Source organism: Ambystoma mexicanum, chromosome 4q (assembly GCF_040938575.1).
Source record: "Ambystoma mexicanum isolate Mex_15411 chromosome 4q, UKY_AmexF1_1, whole genome shotgun sequence".
In the NCBI taxonomy this organism is placed as follows: Eukaryota; Metazoa; Chordata; class Amphibia; order Caudata; family Ambystomatidae; genus Ambystoma; species Ambystoma mexicanum.
In genome coordinates, this window is record NC_090928.1 from 1189444938 (window position 1) to 1189467277 (window position 22340).

Sequence of the window (22340 nt, forward strand, 5' to 3'; positions counted from 1 at the left end):
CATTGGATCTTTCATGGATTCACATGCTTAGAATAGATTGTATAGCAGTACTTCTGATTTGGAGGTGAGAATGCAAACCAATACCATCATAACCACACACTTTTTTTAAAAATTTGTTTTGAATAACTTCAGCGGTTGCACGTTAGCTTAAAACCACAAAATACATTACGATATATATTGATCAAAGAACATACCACTGTATAGGGCTTACCTCACTAAAACAGATGACTTAGAATTGCTCGACCCATCGGTATATCTTCTACATGCTATCGTTCGAGGCAATAATGGCGGATACACGTATGTGGCACCGACCAGGATGCCGCCTGACAGATAACTCCCAGTGGAATCCCGGCCCACAGTGCCGCCAAAGATGAAGTTGATCTTGTGGAATGGGCTCTCGGAAGCCTGTCCCGAGGCTTCCTCGCTTTTGAGTGACAAAAGGCAATCGTCGACGAGACCCACCGAGCCAGTCCTTGTTTTGAGATCGCTTTTCCTTTTGCCGACGGCCCATAAGCCACAAACAGTTGTTTCGTTTCTCTAAATTCATGAGTACGATGAAGGTAAAACTTTAGAGCTCTTTTAACATCCAATGTATGGAGAGCTTTTTCCGCGACCGATGAAGGGGGTCGCGAAGAATGTGGGTAGTACAATAGACAAAAGTTTATGAAAGACAGTAGGAATTTTTGGTATGAAATGCGGGTTGGTCGCCAACACCACCTTGTCTTTAAAAAATATGGAGGATCAATGACTAATGCTTGTATTTCTGAAAGTCAACTTCCACAATAAGAATTTTAAAGACGAAGAAGCCATAGGCTCAAAGGAGGCTTTCATTAGTTCTGCCAATACTAGGTTAAGACTCCAGTTCGGAGGAAACTTTTTAATTGTTGGAAAGGTACGAAATAAGCCTTTCATAAAGTGTTTTATCAGCTGATCACTAAACAGTTTGTGATGAATGCCTTCTATGAGTGAATCTCGAAAAGGCTGCGAGATGGACCTTTATTGATGAAAAAGACAGACATCTTTCTGCTAAATGCAGCAAATATGGAAGAAGCTGCTCCGGGACGATATTCAGAGGCTCTAAACCTGGTTGATCTCCTTAGACCACATGCAGAATCTCCTCCACTTACATGCATACGAAGTATTCGTGGAGGGAGCCCGAGCAGCTTGCAAAATTCGACGGCAATCCGACGAAATAGTTAGGGTACCAAACTCCGAGAAGTCAGGAGCCAGGCTGTCCGGCTGAGACTGTCCGGATCGTTATAGCACACTGTTCCCTTGTCCCGAGACAGAGGGTTCGGAATCTTCTGAAACCTCACTGGTCGCGCTTTCGATAGCTGGAGCAGGTTGGAGAACCACGCCTGTCTCGCCCAATAAGGAGCCACTAAGATCACCCAACACGGGTATCTGTGAATCCATTGCAGGGTCCGTCATATTAGTGGAAACGGGGGAAAAGTGTACACAAACTTGTCCGTCCACGGGAAGGAGAACGCCTCCCCCAGAGAATCGGGTTGCGGCCATCTGCTTGTGTACTGTGCACATTTCTTGTTCTCCCTCATCGCAAAGAGATCCAGGGAAGGTTGCCCCCACGTTTTGAAAACTTTCGACAGTTGTTGGTCGTTCAATTCCCATTTGTGCAGCTGATCCATTTGCCTGCTGAGAGAATCCGCTTGCACATTTTTCACTCCCGGAAGATGGCAGGCCACTATACTTATATTTTGTTCTAGAGCCCAATGCCATATTTCTTGAGCTTCGGCCGAGAGAGTTCTGGAGCGAGTACCTCCCTGTTTTCTTAGGTAAAACATTGTTGTCGTATTGTCTGTCAATATTCTCACTACTGATCCTTTTACGTGTGGCAGAAAAGCTATCAGGGCCCAACATACCACCCTCAACTCCAGCATGTTGATATGAAGGGCTGACTCCTCTGACGACCACAGACCTTGCGCTTGACGAGAACCCAAATGCGCTCCCCATCCAGTCAGAGACACATCCGTCACTATCATTACGTGAAATTCTGGCTCCTGCAGGGACATCCCTCTCGATAGATTTTTGAAGATTTGCCACCATCGACGTGCTCGTAGAATGTCGTTGCTGATAATCAGTTTGTCTGACCAAAGTCCCTGACTCTGGGACCATCGGTCTGCCAGGAATTCTTGAATTGGCCTCATGAAGAGACGACACCAGGAGTTCTTGAATTGGCCTCATGAAGAGACGACAGTTGTTTACCAAGGGGATACACAAAGCCATGGCCCCCAGTTCTGACATATATCTCATCACCGACACTCTGGTGTTGACCTTCCACTGTTTTGCCTGTAGGCTGAGCTTGTGAATCCTCTCCACAGATGGTTTCACCAACCCTGACTGAGTCTCGAACTCCACACCCAAAAACACCAAGTTCCTTGAGGGAGTTAAGGCAAACTTTTCAAAGTTGACCGCAAATCCTAATTGTCGCAGAAGTTGCATGGTGGCCTCTAGACTTGCTTGCGTTTTCATAGGGGACGATCCCCTCACCAACCAATCGTCCAGATAAGGGTAAACATGATGGCGCTGCTTTCTTAACCAAGCTGCTACCGGAGCTAAGCACTTTGGGAAAGTCCTGGGAGATGACTTCAGTCCGAATGGGAGCACCTTGAACTGATAGTGGGTTAGTCCGACTATAAACCTCAAGAACTTTCTGTGTCGTCGACGCATTGGAATATGAAAATACATGTCCTGGAGATCCAAAGACGCCAGAAAATCCCCTTGCTGAATAGACCGGATCACTTCCTGAAGTGTGAGCATCTTACCTTCAGATTTTTTAGTGTTTTGTTGAGGTCTCGAAGATCGTGAATGGGACGCCACTTGCAGTTGGGTTTTTTCACAACAAAGTATCGGGAGTAAACTCCTTGACCTCTCTCGGATATGGGGACCAATTCTATAGCCCCTTTTTGTAGCATAAGCACTACTTCTTGTTTTAAAATTTGCAGATGGGGCTGAGCCGAAAACACTGGTGGAATATGCGACGGCTTGGTTTTGAACTGTAAAGAATGGCCCAACTCCACTGTGTCCAATGCCGGTCTGATGCTATGTTCTCCCACTCGTCAGCACGGTGAGACACCCTGCCTCCCAGGACGTTCTGAAACACGTCATTGCTGGTCCTTTGATGGTTTGTCCTTCGTCGACGATGGATAACCTCCCCTCTTTCTTGAGGCTTGATAGTCTTGACGTCTTCTAGCGGTTTGTGTAGCCCGCCTGTAGCCTTGAGAGGAATATGACGGTCTACTGAAGGTTCCGGTCCCTGGATGACGAGAATCAGGAATTTCCTGCCGCTCCTCTAAAGGGGCGAAACGAACGAAAACTTCTGCTACTCTGAAGGGCTCCAAGAGAGCGTGCTGTGTCCGAGTCTTCTTTCATGCCTTTCAAGGCCTCGTCCACCTTCTCTCCAAATAGGTGTTCTCCTTCAAAGGGCATATCCAGCACTTTATATTGTACCTCTGCACGAAAGTTGGTGCATTTGAGCCAGGCTTGTCTCCTTAAAACCACCCCATTGTTGATTTGTTTAAAGCATGATTCTGCCAGGTCTACGGCGATGTTTATTGAGTGATTTGACGGTCTTTTCCCCCTCACGAACAAGGAAAATCGCAGATTTTCTATGTTCATCCAGTAGATGTTGCAGTATGGGTGCTAAACGATGCCACATCTCTCTGTCATATCTCGCCATAATATCTAGAGAATTGACCGTTGTTGCTCCTATCGACAACACCTTCTTGCCAAAGGCATCTTGTCTCCTGGCCTCACTCTCCGGAGGAGTTGTGCATTTATGGTGTGACCTTGCCTTTCTTGCAGCAGCTGCCGATACCACTGATTCTGGAGAGGGTTAGAAGACAAACATTTTGGAATAGATTCAGGAGCTTTACATTTCTTTTCCAGTCTGCCTTTAACTGCAGGCTCTGAGAATGGATGGCGCATTGTTCGTAACCCCTCTTGCCATATATGATCTAAAATGGGAACCCAAAAGACTGATTTCCTCCTCTTTCCCATATGATCAAACAAGAGACAGTCTTTCTTTTCCTCCTCCTGGGCCAGCCAAACTCGGTACATGCCACACCCATCATTGTGTGGAAGGAACCAATGTCATCCGGAGGGGACAGTTGAGCCGGACTTCTTGGAGCTTCCATCTCCCACTCCGACTCCCATGTTGGGTCCCTAGAAGTGGATAATAATATGTCTGATAAAGACTCTCCTCGATCCGACTCGGACTCTGGTAGTTCTCCTTCCTCCGAGCGCTTGTCTGGAGGGTCTTGACGAACCGGAACGGCCGTGGACGCCATAGGAGCTGGCCGGTGAGAAGGGCCTGGCTCGTCGTCGGCTTGTGTAGTATGTAGTCCCGCCGGAGCAGTAACCTGAGGCAATTTTGCATGAAGTTTCCTCAATAAAGTCTGTAAAGTAGACAATACCTCCAGGGATAAAACAGCCTAAGGATTGAGTAACGGAGCTGTAACTGGAGCACTTGTCCCACTCGAAAGCGTCAGGGAGCTGACCCGTTGCAATCCAAGTTCCGTAGGCCCAACCACTGGTTCACGGTCCTCTTCCACGGATGATATGGAAAAAGCTGCATCCTGCTGCAACAGGGTCTCTGGTAAAACCGGATCATACACTTCTGGCCGCCAGCCCTCCTGCGGAGCCTCCGTCGACGAGGTTAACTTCTCGACAGTCACCGTTGTATGACTCGGTGTTAAGCAGAATCCAGTGCAGTTCCCTTAGGGAGCACTACACTAGATTAGGACTACAGGTGAGAGCAATAAATCCCCTTTGGTATCAGTCTGTACCACAAAGATTTCGTTGGTAGCTGTGGCTGAGCAGTCAGACTTATCTCAAGAGGGAGATGAGCAGTATTCAGGGTTTACACAATAGGCCTACTGTACTGTGGCACAAGGAAACACTGACCGAAGCTTTGTAGTTAAAAAGTATATATATATATTTATTTTATTCACTTCTAAGCAAACACATGTATCACAGGTATCAAGCAAGTTAAATTAAGTCAATAGTAAAATATACACACTCCCTCTATAAATTGTAGACCAAGTGAACCAGAGTGAAAACTGAGCAAAACGGCACAGTGACAACAACACACAAGGGATCCTCTAGCAATTTTTCACAAGGGAGGGAAAACACAAGTTATCTAGAAATAGGCTCTTATACCCCCTAGCAACACTTCCCATCATTTGTGAACCCATTCAGCCAGACAGTAATCAGTATAGGCAATACTTCAAATGAAAACTGAGCAAAATGGCATTTCACAATGATTATGCAGTGGGAAAGAAAGGGTAGTTATAAGAAAGGGTTGCACCACACAGTTCGAATGGAGAAAGCAGGTCTAACAAATGTGACCAGAGTCAGTAGGCCTGTGCTAGAGTTAATGGTACAGGGCAAGGGCCCAGGAGCAAAATGTTATTGTAGCTGCAGTCAAGTCTTTGGTTAACAATGTTGAAAAGGTGGATGCAGAAAGCGAAAGACAATGTTAAGAGAGAGGCGCGGCCAACTCAACAGGTAGGAAAAGGATTTAAAACACCTTTAGCACTACCGCGAAGAAAGGGAGGCCTGGCAGAACAATGTACCTTAAAAGTGACGAAGTGGCTCCTGTGGTGGCGGTTGTTCCTGGTAGTTCCTGCAGTTCGAGTGACCCAGCAGAGGAAGAGAGGCTCTCGTCGTGGAGGAAGGTTCGAGGTACTCCACTACCCAGGAATGAAACCAGCCGCGGTGCTGCCAAACAAAGTTTAAAAGGTACGCTCCTTTTAATCGAGGTCCGGGTCGATAGCTGCTTGGCTATCCGGTCTCCAAGTGCAGGGCAGTGGCGATTCGACCACAGCAGGTTCGGGAAGGCGATTGGCAAACTGGTTGGCCCCACCAGTTCAAGGGAAGAAGGCTCTTTCAGATGAAGATCTCCTCTCGTCGTGTGGAGAAAAGTGGTGAGACGCTGCAGCAGGGCTTCACCGGTGGTGGTAGTCGTTGCAGGTGTCTTTGGCTTCTCTCCTCTTTGGTTCCATAGTTCCAGTGGCGACGTCTTGCTGTTCCAGTCCTCAGGACCCTGCTTTTATGCAGAATGAGACCCATTCATATAGCCTAGCTGTCACTCAGACAGTGGAGTGGTCTTCTTGACAGGAGACCCTCCAGACTATCAGGATAGAGTGCGACCTGAGTTGCTGCAGCAACTCTGTCCAGGGGTTCTACTCCCCCCCCACACAATGGACCCACCCCAGACTCAGTGGTGCCGGAAGGAGGGCTTCTGGGCAGAAGCCCGCCAAAGGGACGAACAAAGGATACCCGACCTGGGTTAGGATCGTAGAGAAAGACACAGAAAGAAGTTATATTAAAGTTCTGGCAAATAAAACCTACCGGAGCAAAGTTAATTTTAAAATGCACTGGCGGTATGTTAGAGGCTGTCAGAAAAAGTGGTAGCCTCGAACAATGGAAAAATCCCATAGGGAAATATTTGCGGTCAAATATTTATGGTAGTAACCACTGCCACCAGCCAGAAACTTTAGAGAGAGGGACTTTAAGGTACCCCCTCGAAAATGAACATAGGTGAAAAACTATTAACCCCTTCCAGTACTTCCATAGTAAGATGGGTTGTAGTGGTTAAGTTCATAAAAATCGACTAGTAAAGTCAATGGGGACTTTACATGCCCTGGGAGACAGTAGTTGGTCCCAGGGTATGGAGTCTATGTTTGGGGGTCGCTACGACACCCCTGTGTCACTGCACTGAGGCTGCTGTGCAACACATGTGAATAAAGATGGTTCCTATGGGGGAGAGAAAATCCCATAGGCATAAACACAAAAATTGCCTAGAACACACATTGCAGAAATGCCTAAGAGTGGGAAAAAGAGTCTCACTCTTAGCAGGTAAAAAGAAACAAACCCTTCAAATCCAGCAAAGCTGCTGGGGGACTCTATAGGTAAGGGAAATTATACATAGTATGAGAAATCTCCCTAACACTAGGCAGAACTACTGAAGAGACGATCTGCGTCAATGGTAGTGAGGGCGTCGACGAACGAACTCCCGTCGACAACGGTGAATGCGCAGAATCCTGAGGCGCTCCCGCCTTCTTTGAACTTGATTTGTGTTTCGACGAATCTCGACTCGAGGATGATCTATGATGATCACCTGAGGAGGTTCTTGACAGGTCTTTTCTCTCCTTTTTTGATGAGGAGGAAGAAGACGAAGTTTTTGTTTTCGATGACATTTCCCTCGTAGAATGTTTTTCCGAGGAACTTTTCTCTATCAAACGCACCTTCTTCGCCTGGAAGGTTCCGCCTATACGGAATGGCGGGGGACCACCGGAGATTTAGCCCTTGAGGCCAAGCTATGTGTGGAGTCTACCTCCAAGGGGGGGGTACGCACCCGCTCCTTCATTTAGCCATGCCACTTTTTTTAATCCGCATGTAGCACACGGACGAAATAGAGCCTTCCCAGACATTGGGAAAAAGACGAAAAAACAACCTTGTAAAATAGTAGATGACACAAGGTGATCCCACTACTTTGGAAGATGTTTGAAATCTGAAGGGAGCCGCGGGGACGGGCATTTATACCGCTACATCCTATTGGGGCATGCGTAAGCGGCCCAAAACAACATAGATGGGACACAGAGGTGTCAACATTTTTCCTATGGGAAACGTCTTTATAAAGGTACCGAGGGTTCCCAGTCTGACGCCGGGGAGTATTCTAAGCATGTGACTCCATGAAAGATCCAATGCTGGAGAAAATACAGTGATCAGACAAGATAGGTAGACACAGCGCAAACAGTTTCCGAAAAGCCAGATTTTGACAAGATTTGAAATGTAGTGTTCATTTCCAATGTGGGTTGGTAGAGTGTTCCACAGTGTGGGTGCGAGATGCAAAAACTTGCCACCCCTGATTTTTACTCTTGAACCAGGGAGTAGACATTGAGGTGTTTGCACTAGATGTCAGTACCCTGAAGGAACACTTTGGATGATGCAATTGTTGAGGTAGAGCGGGGCCTCATTGTAGATGCAGCGATAAGCAATGGTTAGGGCTTTTTTTAATTCCACTCAGGCTTTAATGGGGAGCAAGCTGGCTTCTCATCTAGTCGCTGAGTTATGGTCAGACCGTTTAAGCCTGAATGCTGCAGGGCTTTGGTTTGGAGCAGTTGCATTTTGGACAAGTTAGTGGATGAGGTACCCATGAGGAGGATATTGCCATAATCCAGTTTATATTGCTTCTTAGTGGAAGGTTTCCTGGAGGCTGACATAATAGCAATGTTTTGTTCTGACAAATGCAAGTGGGAGAAGGCTAGCTTTTTAGGAACCACGCCTTTGAGTTGAGCAATTAAGGGGAGAGGTGAAGAACCTGCCCCTTCTGTTGAATGAGAAGATCTCTTGAAACATCTAAGGGGGAATTCCCCACTAATTCCAGAAGATCTGTAAACCAAACATCGGAAGGTCAGAACAGGGCTATTAGAATCATCATCAGGTTGTGTGACATTTTGAATGTCAGCAATATTTTCTGAATTAATTGAAGAGGTGGGAAGACATAAAGTGTTAGATTCAACCAATCCAGATATAGAGCATCTCCCAGAGACTGAGGATCCTGACCTTGCCTTGATGCAAACTGCGGGCAAAGTGTGTTGTGTCGGTTGGCAAAGAGGTCTACTGATGGATGGCCCCATTTCTGAAATATCATGTGTGCTAATGATGGTTTCAGTTCCCATTTGTGCGTAGTGGACTGTAACCTGCTTAGTTTGTCCGCCAGGACGTTCTTCTTCCACTCGAGATGGGACACCAACAAAAAAATGATATTTTGAATGGCCCAATACCAAATTTGTTCTGCTAGGAGACACAGAGGGTGGGAGCAAGTCCCCCCTTCTTGTTGATATAAGATATTGCAGTGGTATTATCTGTATGAATTTTCACCACCTTTCCTTGAAGTGAGGGAAGAAAAGATTTTAGAGTGAAAAATATGGCTCTTAGTTCCAGGACATTTATGTGGTCCTTCCTTTCCTGTGAGGACCAAAGACCGTGAGCTGTTAGGCTTTGACAGTGAGCTCCCCAACAGTACTCCAAAGAGTCTGTTGTTATGACTATTTGGTATGGGGGAGGTTGAAAGGGAGATCCTATTAGCAGGTTTTCTGGGGAGTTCCACCAGCACAGAGTTTTGAACTTGGCCTGGGATTTTGATCTTTTTCTTCTGAGGATCCGAGAGCTGATTCCAGTTGAGAGCAAGATGCCACTGGTCATTCTCATATGGAGCCTTGCAAAGGGAACTAGGTTTAGGCAAGAGGCTATGAGGCCCAAGAGCATTTGACACCACCAGGCTCTTAGTGACTGGTTGGTGGAGAACCAAACAATGGTTTGTTGAATGGCTTCCACTCTTTCCAAGTTTGGATAGACTTTGTGCAGAGTAGTGTCTATAACTGCTCCTTAGAATTGGATACTTTGCAAGGGACTGGGTTGGGATTTTATCACATTTATGGAGAACCCCAGGCTAAGCAGAGTATGGTAATTGATTTGCAACTTCTGAAGCAATACCTCCGGAGACTGGGCTTTGAGAAGCCAGTCCTATAGGTAGGTATATAGATGGACTGTCTGCAACAGAAGGTAGGCTGCCACTTACCTCAGGTCCTTTGTGAAAACCCTGGGGGCAGAATTTAGACAAACGGGTAGACATGTGAACTGCTACTGAGACCTTCCTATCGTGAATCTCAGAAACTGATGGTGGTGTTTGTAGATGGGGATGTGAAAATAATCATTTGGATGTAGAGAAGCCAGAATCTGAGGAATGGTTATCATATGGAAAGTATCCAGAGACAGAAATTGGTTGAGGTCTGAAAGGTCCAGAATTGGACGGATCCTGTCTGATTTCTTTGGGATCAGGAAGTAACGCAAGTAAAATCCGTGACCTACATACTCTTGGAGTACCAATTTTATTGCTCCTAGAAGAAGGAGTTTTTGAATCTCTTCCAGGAGCTCCGGGGATGATTTATGGAGCTTTGGAGAGAAGAAGGTGGAATATCTGGAAGGGTAATACGGTAACCATGTTGAATAATAATTAAAACCCACTCTTCTTGAGTAATGGTTTTCCAAAAAGGAAGGAAGTTGGAAAGCCTTCCTGCTACCAGGGATGTATGCTCCTGGATGATGGTTGGAGTGGAAAGTAAGTATATGCCGGGGGGAGTCAAATAGACTTCTTTTGCTCCTGAGCAGAATTAGAGGCAGAGGGAGGGGCCGATATATTCTTAGGTCTATACCGTCTCTTTTTGGAAGAGTAGTACGATTTAGCAGAAGTGTAAGAACCACTGTTGCCTTGTGTACGTGGTTTAAATGCCATGAAGTTTTGCTGATATGGTTGTTTCACCGAGATGGAGCTGAGAGTTTTAGCTGCTGTGACACTGGCCTTACATTTCTGTTGGACCTTATCTGTAGATGTGTCAAACAACATTTTGCCATTGAATGGACGGTCAAGCATTGTTTCCTGGATATCCTGGTTAAGGGAAGAGGCATAGAAACTGCACTAGTAACTGCCCTAGCAATTTCGTCAATTAGGTCTTTAAAGACTTGAAGCTGTTGCATAGCAGCTTCTCTGGCTTCAGAGATCCAGAAAGAGAACTCGTCTGTGGCTTCCTGAGTTAGCATGTCGGTGAAGCGCTCCAGATTCTCAGAGTTAAGGATATTAAATCCCTCCATAACTGTAGCAGTGTTAACCTGCCTAAACTGTAAGGTAGAGCTGGTGTAATACGTCTTACCCTAGGTCTCCCATACTTTTGCATTTTTGTCAAGCACTGAAACTGGAGATAGATGGAGAAGGGCCTTTACCCTTTGTGCCAAGGGCAGCAGAGATGCTATGTTATGGGAATTTCTAATGTGCACGGTCACCCAGTCAACTAAAACAGATATGTTTTTACAGCCTTTCTGAAGGCCCAATGATTAGACAATTGTTTTATAGCAAGCGGGAGCTCGTTCCATAGCTGTGCTGCAGCTATGGAAAAGGCTCGACCCCCAATTCGAGCGTGACGGAAGGAAAGCAGATCAGCCAAGGCGGATCAAAAAACAGCGCTTGGAGAAATTGCGGGTGAACTTCATGCGGAGATATTGCACTCCCTGATTATGCAGTGTCCTATGAACTATGCAGAGTGCCTTAAATCCAATGCGCTGGGCCACCGGAAGCCAGTGCAGGCCCAGTAAGACCGGAGAGATCTGGGCCCGTAGGGCAACCATGTAGCGACACGTGCTGCAATATTTTGCAAGCGTTGGAGCTGTTGGACTAACCCCCTCGGCTGCACCAAACAGAGGGAATTGCAGTAGTCCAGCCGGCTCAGCACCATAGCTGCGACCCCCGGTTGACGAAGAGGGGCCGGTATCATATAGAGCACTTTTTTCAATATTAGGAGCTGGAAATTAACAGTTTGGTAGACCGTCGCTACTTGGGCATCCATTGACAAGGACGCCGACAGAACCACACCACGTTTTTCACCTTCACCACAGGAGCAGGAAGAGGGCCAAGAGAAGAGGGCCAGAAAGAGGACACCCAGAGTGAAGGATCATGGGGGGAGCCTACCACCAATACCGCTGTATGGTCTCCATTCAACTTTAGCCAATTGTAGTTCATCCAGTCCCCCAAAGCCGCCAGGCACCGCTGGAGGCATGACGACACCACAGCCTGATCAAGGTCTAAACGGATCAGGATCTGGGTGTCGTCGGCATAAGAGTAGCACCTGACGCTGAAGGAGCGCACAAAACACACATGTGACCAGAAGTAAATATTAAAGCCTTGCGGCATCCCGCAGCTGAGGTGGCAGGGACCAGACAAAAAGGGAGGAAAAGAAAGAGCCTGGGTTTGGTCGGCCAGGAACGAGGAGAACCAGGTCAGCACTTGCCCAGATATACCAATCTGAGCCAGGCGGGACAACAGGGTGGGGTGGACCACGGTGTCAAACGCTGCAGATAGATCTAATAAATCAGGGCGACCACCCCGCTTGCGCCTACCATCCTGGCCATGTCATCTTGGACAGAGACCTGGACACTTTCTGTGCCCCTGCCAGGCCTAAAGCCTGACTAGGCAGGGTAAAGTAGATAAGAAGAGTCAAGGAACGTAGAGAGTAGAGGTGACACCAAAGACTGCAAAAGCTTTGTGAGAAAAAGGCAAAAGAGAAATGGGGCGGAACTTGGATAGAATAGAAGGGTCCAGTGAAGAGACTACTGCTGATTGAGCTGGAATATTTCCCATGAGTGTGAAGGGTTTGTCCTTGGGCACCTTGTATTTATTATCTAGGGCCTTGTAGATGTGGGGATCGGAATGAGGTTATCCCCAACGAGCTAGAGCTTACTCCATAACGGACAATTCAATGGGCAGTAGAACCTTAGACTGCTGTGATTGCAGTTTTGCAAAAACACCAGCCGTTTCAGGCTTATCGTTTGAGGATTTCAAGAGCCTGCATGGCTATAGTGACAATGTCATGGAACACCTTGGAAGGTGAATGAGTGGTGTTGTCCTTTGAATTTGAGTCAGTGTACTTTGACATTTTCTGTTTTTTGGGTGTAGGAGCAGGGTCCACATTGTCCACTGGTGCCGGTAAAGGGTCAGGAGTGAGGTCGACTGGAACCGATCCCTGAGGTAGTACTGGTGACGATTTCTCCATGATGTGTTGAGCCAAGACTTCGAGGAAGGGGTCAGAAAGCCTTGTTTCCAGCACAGTGTTAGTGATGTTGTTTGCCATTTGGGAAGGGCTAGGTAGAGGTTCTTCCAATCTGATAGCCGAAGTAGAAGAGTCAGCCCTATTAAGTGGTTGTGTAAATTTTCAACACCATCGGTCTAGGCACCTGAATGTTGGTTAGAACCAGTTGGGGTGTAGGTTGTGATGGCACCAGAGTAGTTTGACCCAAATTGTCCTGAGACTGAGGAGAACATTGAGGCAAAATATGAGGAGTGTGAGCTCTCACAGGAGTGCTGAACAATTATTCTGGTGTAATTGTAAAAAATGTGGAAGTGGCAAAGTTTTCAGAGTCAGAAATAAAAGTTGAATTGTCTTTCTGGGTCTCCGGTACTGAGCCCGAGACAGAAGCCACGGGAGATTTCTTCCGTTTGTGTTTTTGTGGAGAATTTTGTACCGGATTAGATCTTGAATGAGAGTGCTTATGCCTCTTATGAGAGGACTTATGAGATTTCCTCAGTACCGAGGAGCTTGCAAGCTCATCTGCAGTAGTTGAGGGTAAAACTTTTTCTTTCGGTATTGAAGTACCAGAAGTTTTGTGTGCAGAAGCCAAATTGGCTTTGTCCGGTACAGGGGAATCGGAATGGACTGAATCAACCCCGCAGGCGCGAGCCTCTTTGCACGTACCCTTGCCTGTTCTGTGCACTGAGGCAATAGAGGGATTTGTCAGTACTGTTGTTATTTTGTCCGGAGTAAATAACTCATCCGGTACCGGGTGGGTATTCTCTGACCATTTCCCACCATGAGGTACTAACACTTTCCCACCTCGAGGTATCAGTGCTTTCCCACCCAGAGGTACGTTCAGGTTAATAGGCTGGGGATTTCCCCCGGAACGGTCCTGTGAAGACTCCAGAATGGAGGGTGCAGTCTTCCCTTGGGTACTGACAGCTGGTGCCGAAACTTGTACCTCACCTGAAGGTTTAGTCCCCCGCTTACCGATATTGGCCTCCGTCCTGTTTTAAACAAAGTCCTCGGTCACCTTTGGTATCAGTCCCAGCTCGGAAATGGAGGGAAGACGAATCCGCAGAGGCCTCTGGTGAATTCCACAGCAAAGTTTGCAGGTACTCACCGGGTGATGTATACCCAGCAGCGGACGCAGGCGTGGTGGGGATCAGGCACTGAAAAATGCTTCCGGCAACGGGTGCACTGCTTGAAGCCTGTCACATACGGCATGCGTAGAGGGAGGCACCACAAATTGAAAAACTAAAATAAAGAACAAATCACTAGGAAAAAAGGGATGGACAGCCAAAGGAACGCCCCGAAAAAGTGAGCCGCAGCGCAGCAAACCATTACAACCTGCCAAGTAGGCGGAAAAACAGGAACTGGGTGTGGACTGTTGGTGACGTGAGCGTAAGGTGTGGGCCTAGCGTGCGGAGGGACGCACACGTGACGTAGGCCCTTCCCCTTCTAAAACTCTTAAAGTGAACGATGCAGGCGTTCCCGACCAGTTGGGAAGGAGGGAGAGGAAGGATGACAGAGAAAAAAGTAAAAGGTAAACAACAGAGGCACAAAAAGGATTCTTATTAATAACTTGGAATACATGAGTGCTGGACCATAGCTGTTATCTCTCAATTTCTCAATATGCAAGCGATACTAACAAATATAATAAAGAGTGATACATAACCTACAGTCCACTTTGGAAAGTTTTCGGAAATGGAGTAAAGATCCAACACAGTGGGCCTTACCTCAAGTTTTCCGGTCCGGGAACTACGGTACCGGTAAGCTTGCCGGTACCATAGTTCCCGGACTGGAAAACTACGAGTTGTGCTCGTGGGTGCCTTTCTGCTCGCCAGTTCTGACATTGCGGGCAGAGTGGCACCCGCGAGCACAGCATCCGGCTTCCCCATTCCCATTTGAGCCCAATTGGGCTCAAATGGGAATGGGGAAGAATTTTTTCCTGGCGCCCAGGAATGGGCAAATACCGGGTTTGGCAAGGCCGTAATGACCCGGTAATTGCCCATTTCTGCGCGCCGGAAAAAATAAAATACTGCCGGCAGCCGTGCCTCCTAATGAGGCCCAGTATGTAGACACAACCAGAAGGAAATAAAATATGTTGAATGGTAAACAATACCATGGGTTCAATTGGAGAGCAAATAGTAACCATCTCTTAACTTTCTCAGCTAGCTCCTGATTTCCTCAAATTTAAACGTCAATGCCTTACACACAATGTATTGCATTCTAAATAGTAATTTGGTTGCGTGCAGTTTCCTGGAAAGGTGTGTTTTGAGTTCACATTTGAATATGGTTAACGAAGAAGGAATCCTAACATGTTATATACTTTGCTTGCTAGAGGCAAGCTTTCACATATAAAATATATTTTGTTATAAAAACCTACCTTTATAAACAATGATGTCATTCTCTCAGAAGTGTTATAATATCTTGAAACGCTGTGTATCATTCTAATGGCATTTATCAAATTTGGTATGCTTTGTGCCATGGCAGCCTAAAAAAATTACAATATGTTAACACATTATTAAAACTCTTTCAGATTGTAATCATGAAATTTCACTCGCTTTCATTCTCCCTCGGTTTTTTTGTTTCAAGTTATTAGAAACAGTGCACGCTAGGCTTTTATTGCAAAATATATTACATTTTCTAAGAAAAGCAGTATTGCCTATTTACATGCAGCACCATATTGCTACTAATACTTCTACCATGCGTCTTGGAAATTCTATGATTAACAATCTCGAAATAAAAGGTTTGCAATAAGTCATAAAACAAAAGCTTGGCTAGAGTCACGGCTCCTGAAACAATCCGACTGGGTTGATTTCTGAACCCAGCACGTTTTTATGTTAAATTCAAAACCTGCAGTATCTGATATGAATTCACTTCTGAAACTATTCCTATTAGAAACAGAGCGTCAAAATGTAATTGGAAAATGTATACTACCAACAAAAAAAATCAACAGACGGACCCACATATCATTTGCACTTGCTTCATAACCCATACTGTAATCTAGGATCACCTCGATTTCCTTTTCTCAGCACCCCAATACACACTGTCATGTTCTAATTTGAACTGCACATTTGTCAATCTGAGAGAAAGGCGAATGAGATTTTCCGAGCAGATTATTCTATAACAATTAAGCATGAAGACAAGGATGGTGAGATTTTAATAATGAACTGTATGCATTTTGATATTTGACTGTTATATGGTGGAAAGGGGAGTCACAATTGTAACTTTTTCTTAATCCTACAACCAGTCCTCTTTCATCCATACTGTACGGGCAAACCCATTTACCACCTCCCAACGGTAGGAGGAACCTGAAATACCTTACCTGATCTACCTTAGGAGTAAAGATTTCTCAACACTGTCGGGCTATATCCTGCATCAGACATAGGTCTAGCATTCATATAGTAATGCCTGCAGAAGGTGAAAGGGGCAGACCAAGTGGCTGCTTTGCTTATCACCCCCCACAGTACCTGCTCCCACCATGACCTGCGCTATCAATGAGTGGACGAGTAGCCCATGGGAAGGTTCCGGTTTCTTTCCTTATAAGCCTCCAAATTGGCTGTGATCATTCGCTTAGCGATGCCTTAGCAGCCTGCTAGCAATGACAAAAATCACCAGATGCCAAAAGGAGGGCCTCAGACTTGCGAATACTTAAGTGCGAGCCAGCTACAATTTATAAGCTCGCCTAACGTCTATGCATTGCAAAACTATGCCAGTCACTTTAGTTGGCGATGGAAAAAAAGTAGGAAGTGAAACCTCCTGAATGAAAGATGAAACTTCTTTCGGTAAAAAGGAAGGGTGTCCTTGTGGAATACCAGTAATGGGCTGAATGATGAAAATCCCTTAATCTGTGTAATCCATTTAGCCAAAGGAAGAGTCACAACATCAGAAGAACAGCGTTTCAGGTAACCAGTGTGATGATTCTGAGGTGATCATTCCAAAATCCCTGACCTGGACTTCTTCTCATGTGGCCAGGGAAAGGCAGCCACTACCTGATCCTGGCCCTGGGGGTGGTATTATGCGGGAGGATCCCATGGGAGGGGACTCAGGTCAGGGAGAGTCGGAGACCCATCTAGACAATGTCCCTAATGATCCTACAGTCTTACTAGCTTATTGTGAAAATGATAATTTTGATCTAAAAATAAACAAGAACATTAAGGACTTCAAGTTCCATAATGCTCGTACTGCGATGAAGAAGAGGGGCATAGAGGTAGTAAACTGCTGTAAACAGTCTAGTTGTTGTAATGACCAAAACTTGAGCAGGACCATTAAATATTTAAAGGCCTTTCAGGTGCGGGCGAGGAAGAAGCAGCAGGGAGAAGCAAAAGCTGAAGTTGCTGTTGTGGTGGCAGCAGGACGCTGTGTAGAAGACGTAGCAGAGGTCGGGACTCCTTGGTTATGCAGAGGACATGCAGAATGAAGTGGTATTGAAGCCAGCCATGCCATGAGAGAGAGAAGCTCTCTACACACTGTGTACTGCTCCGGTATTGGATTCTCACTGGAGAGTGCACGTAGCTGCGAAAGCTCCATTGAAGGTCAGCACGAGTGGCAACAGACAGACAGGAGCTGCCAGACGCAGAGGAGCTCCCAAACAGTGAAGCAGCAATACTGGCAAGTCAGACGGGAGGCCATGCCATACCGGTGAGTCGGGATGAAGCAGGTGGCCTGCGAGCGCTCCAAAGGAGACTGCTAGTAGTAAAAAATATTTGGAATGCCGAACAATTGAATGAAGGCAAACTAGACGCAACAATCCTAACAAGGGATTCGAGATAGGGGAACATTGGAACCCATATTGCCAAAGCCAAAGAAAAGTGAAATGCACACAAACAGGGTGCAACTCTCCTAGTAAAGGATTTCGAAGGGGAGAGAATTATAACCCGTATTGCCAGCAGACAAAAGGTTGCACAGATAGAAATCAAAGACTGGAGGAGCAAAGCCCTCCTTGCAAAAGGGGTCAAGGGGGAGAGAATTGTAACCTGCATTGCCTAATTAAAAAGACCAACAAGAGAATCATTATCCTTTTGTGAAATATCCATTTGGAAGAAGATGAAAGCCAACTGTGTTAGAAATCAAAAGACTGATCAGAAGCAGTTGTTGGTTCAAATCTCCCCATTCAAGTGTGGAGAGTTTGTAACAAGCTTTACAACAGAGTACAAACTGTAGTAGTAGGAGGTTTATCCTGGCATGCAAGTAAACCAGGAAAAGGAAAACTTGTAGTTAGTGCTGGCAGGCGAGTATACCAGGAAGAAGATGATTTAAAGTACTGTGGTTGTGCTAAAAGGTCATGGTGGAAAAGAAGTGTTAGTTACTTGCCTGTAACTGTATTTCTACAGCGGTATATTTCATAGATTCACATGCTTGAATATTTCCTGTAATCAGGTCGGGAATCCTCAGTAATTTAGATAATAACAATAATATAAACGCTTTTTCCTTTGGGAAAAAAGGTACACCCATAGAGCCCTATAGGGCCTGTGTAGCCCTTCACTTGTGGATCCCTATAACTCATTTGGTACTTTTAGGCCCCAACCAATGAGGTGGCAGAGCCCAGGCTCCACCCCAGTCAGCCATCTTCAGATTTTGAACCATGAAGGCTAGTAACTGATGACTGATTGGAGAAAGAGCAGCCTCTCCCCAGGGGAAGGAAGGCAGGCGCATGTGAATCTATGAAAGATAACAATGCTGGAGAAGAACAAGTTACTTCTTACCTTGTAACGTTCTTTCGACAGGATGTTCCTCCGACGTATTCCTCATCTTAGATATGTCCTTCCAGCTCTGCTGGCCTCGGAAAATTTTTTCTCTAGAGGGCGCTGCGCGTCGACGTCCTCCGAGTCGATGTCCCTCGACAGCCGCCGTATCGACGTCGACGTCATCCTGCCTATAAAGGCCACGCGCAGCGTCCGTTGCTCAGTTCCGTTTTGTAGCCCACAATAATACTTTCTGGACTAACTAATCACCCTGAAGGAGCGTAAGCTGCAACAACAAGGGAAGTAGAACTGCGGGGATGGATGGGAGGGTCGATGAGGAATACGTCGGAGGAACATCCCGTCGAAAGAACGTTACAAGGTAAGAAGTAACTTGTTCTTCGAAGGGATTGTGTCCTCCGACGTATTCCTCATCTTAGATAGGCTCCCATAGCAGTATTCTATTATCGGAGGAGGGAGTACTGACTTCACGCTGTCTTCTATTGATGAATAGAATGCAGTACAGCCCTTCCAAACCTAGTCTCTTGACTGGAGGAGGAGTCCAAATTGTAAAAACGTGTAAAGGTATGGACAGACGACCATGTAGCGGCCGCACAGATGTCTTTAACCGGCACACCTCTTTTGAGGGCCGATGAAGCTGCAATACCTCTGGTCGAATGAGCCCTAAGGTTTTGAGGGGGCTCTTTCCCTGCCAGTTTATAACATTCCAGAATGGCTAGAATGATCCATCTGGAAATGGTCTGCTTAGTTATTGGTAACCCCAGCTTGTGACCTGCGTAACCTACAAACAGCTGGTCTGCCTGTCTTATCCTGGCTAGTCTACTGATGTAAAAACTTAAAGCCCTCCTAGGGTCTAGCCTGTGTAACCTCTCTTCCTCTTTCCCCGGGTGAGGAGGAGGATAGAAAGATGGTAGAGTAATCTTCTGAGTGATATGGCATTCAGAAACCACCTTTGGGAGGAAATTAGGCTTCACTTGCAGTACAACTTTGTCTTTGTGAAATATTGTGTGAGGGGGTTTACAAGAAAGAGCTTGTAATTCGCTCACCCTTCTAGCAGATGTAAGTGCTATTAATAAAACAGTTTTAAGGGTAAGGAATCTTAACGAACAAGAATGGAGAGGTTCGAAAGGTGTGCCCATCAGGAAAGTTAGTACTAAGTTTAAATCCCATAGGGGAACTTGGAATGTTCTTGGGGGATAAACATTGGTTAACCCCTTTAGAAACTGTATTACCAAGGGTAATTTGAAATAGGATGGTTCTTCCGCAGTACGCTTAAAGATGGATAGCGCTGCGAGATAGCCCTTAATGGTGCCAACTTGAATGCCTGAATTTGCCAAATATAGTAGGAAGGACAAAACAATTGGTGTACCACATGAAAAAGGGTCGATATTCTGTTCTCTACACCAGCTGCAAAATCTGTTCCAACGGCAGCGGTATAAAGACTTTGTTGTTGGCCTCCTTGCCGAAAGCAACACCTCCATAACATCATCAGGGAGGTCCCAATCCTTGTACCTCAGCCTTTCAGAAGCCAAGCGTGAAGGTTGAGGGTTTTGATGTCTGGATGGAGAACCTGACCTCCCTTCTGTGAGAGTAGGTTTTCTCTGAGTGGAAGTCGAATTGGAGGGCAGATGGACAAGTCTAGAAGGTCCGGGTACCACGTTCTCCTGGCCCAATCCGGGGCAATTAGGATCATGGTTCTCCGGAATCTTCTCAACCTCCTGATCATTTGAGGAATGACAGGGACCGGTGGGAACGCGTACAGAAGCAGAAACTCCCAGTCCACTATGAACGCGTCTCCCAGAGCTCCTCTCGGGGGAAATTCCCTTGAGCAGAACAGGTCGCATTTCCTGTTTAGGCTGGTGGCGAACAGATCTACCTGAGGGGTTCCCCAAAGGGCGAAGATCTCTTGAAGGACTTCCTGAGCTAGCTCCCACTCGTGGGACACTGTGTTCTGCCTGCTCAGAGCGTCCGCTGTCAAGTTCTTCTCTCCGGCAAGGTGAACTGCCGATAGAGAGATTCCTTCTTGGATTGCCCAAAACCAGAGCTGCATCGCCTCTCTGCACAGGGGTAGTGATCCTACGCCTCCTCTTTTGTTGAGGTAATGCATGGCCACCGTGTTGTCCGTCATTATCAGGACGTTCTTCCTTTGTACAGCTGGCAGGAACGCCTTCAGCGCAAGTCTGATGGCTCTCAGCTCTAACAGGTTGATATGTAGTCTGCACTCCGATGGAGACCAACGACCGCTAATAGTCAAGTCGTTGGCGTGGGCTCCCCACCCCGTGAGTGAGGCATCCGTGACTACTGTTATCTCCGGCCAGGGATGCCAAAACTGTTCTCCTTTCAGAATGTTCTCCTGACAGGCCCACCACTGAAGGTCTCGAGCCACCCTGCCGGGAACCTGAAGAAGATCTGTCATTCTCCCTGAGAATTGTGACCACTGAGTCCTCAGTGCCCACTGGAGGGATCTCATTCTCAGGCGAGCCTCTGGCACTAGGAAAATGCAGGATGCCATGAGGCCTAGCAACCTCAAAAAGTCGAAGGCTGGGAGACGAGGGCATGTTGGAACTCGGCAACCATCTGTAGAATATCTTGAGCCCTCACCTCTGGTGGCGAGGCTTTTCCCAGGGAAGTGTCCAGGATCGCTCCTATGAACTGGAGTCTCTGGGATGGTATCATTTGTGACTTCTTTAAATTGAGGGAGAAGCCCAGTCTGTGAAGGGAGTGGCACACGTGATTTAGCTGGATCTGAGCTTGTTCCGAAGAAACAGCCCTGATCAACCAATCGTCCAGGTAGGAGTAGACGTGAATCCCTTCCCTCCTTAGACTTGCAGCCACTACCGACATTAACTTGGTGAAGACCCTCGGGGCGGAGGTCAGCCCAAATGGCAGCACTCGAAATTGATAGTGAAAGTTGGCAATTGCGAACCTCAGGTATTTCCTGTGCATGAGATGGATAGGCACATGGAAATAAGCGTCCTGAAGGTCCAGAGATACCAACCAGTCCTGGAACTGAAGGGCCTGGAGGATCTGAGAAAGAGTGACCATCTTGAATTTGTCTTTTCTGAGGAATTTGTTCAATTCTCGCAAGTCCAAGATGGGTCTCAGTCCTCCGTCTTTCTTTGGAATGAGAAAGTAAGGGGAGTACCAGCCCTTTTTCCTCTCCGCTACAGGTACCGGTTCTATGGCACCTTTCTCTAGCAGGTCCAAAATTTCCTGCAAGAGGAGCGGATCTGGAGCTTTCTGAGAGCTGATCCCCGGTGGATGACTCTGAGGTATACGTAGGAAAGGCAGGCAGTAACCTTGGGCAACTGTTTCCAATGCCCAAGCATCTGACGTGATAGCCTGCCATACCGCCAGATGTTGAGTCAACCTGCCTCCTACAGGTGTCCTGTGAGGGAAGTCCTCAGAGTGGTTTTGGGGCGGCTGATGCAGATGCCGATGGTAAAGAGGCACCTGCTGTTGCTGCGGCTTTTAAATATCTACCCCGTCCACCTCGGGTAGATCTTCTTTGTCCCCTTTGAGCCGTTCGTCCTCTACCTCTTCCGAATGCGGAGTAGAAGCGAAAGGACTTGCCCCTCGCAGAGGTTCCTGTGGGACGAAAAGGAGTCTGACGGATTGCAGCTCCTATGGATTTTGCTGCTGTTTTTGAAGTTTGCAGTTTCTCTAAACTGTCATCCGCCTTTTTCCCGAACAAAGAAGAGCCATCGAATGGCATGTTCAAGAGCCTGGCTTGCACATCTGGGTCAAAACTAGACTTTCTCAACCAAGCGAATCTCCTGGTTGATGTACTTGCCGCCATTGCTCTGCTGATACTGTCAGCCGAATCAATGCCTGTCTGGAGGGATTCGCACATAGCGTCTTTACCGTGCTGTATAATATTCAGGAACGCATCCCTTTCTTCTCCCTCCGGGATGCAGTCAGCCGCTGTAGAAGCACACTCCCAAAGTGTATGGCTGAACCTAGCAAGGGTGCACGTAGCATTAAC

At 46.7% G+C, this 22340-nt stretch overlaps 1 protein-coding gene across 1 annotated transcript in view; it reads right to left on the bottom strand.

Annotated features, from left to right (window-relative positions):
- The window catches only part of DNAH8 (dynein axonemal heavy chain 8), an 8835797-nt gene that overhangs the window by 7477961 nt on the left and 1335496 nt on the right, over positions 1-22340 (bottom strand). Inside the window, exon 10 of the mRNA XM_069608756.1 lies at positions 15037-15144. Coding sequence (XP_069464857.1) covers positions 15037-15144 — 108 coding nt within the window. The remainder of the gene's footprint in view (positions 1-15036; positions 15145-22340) is intronic.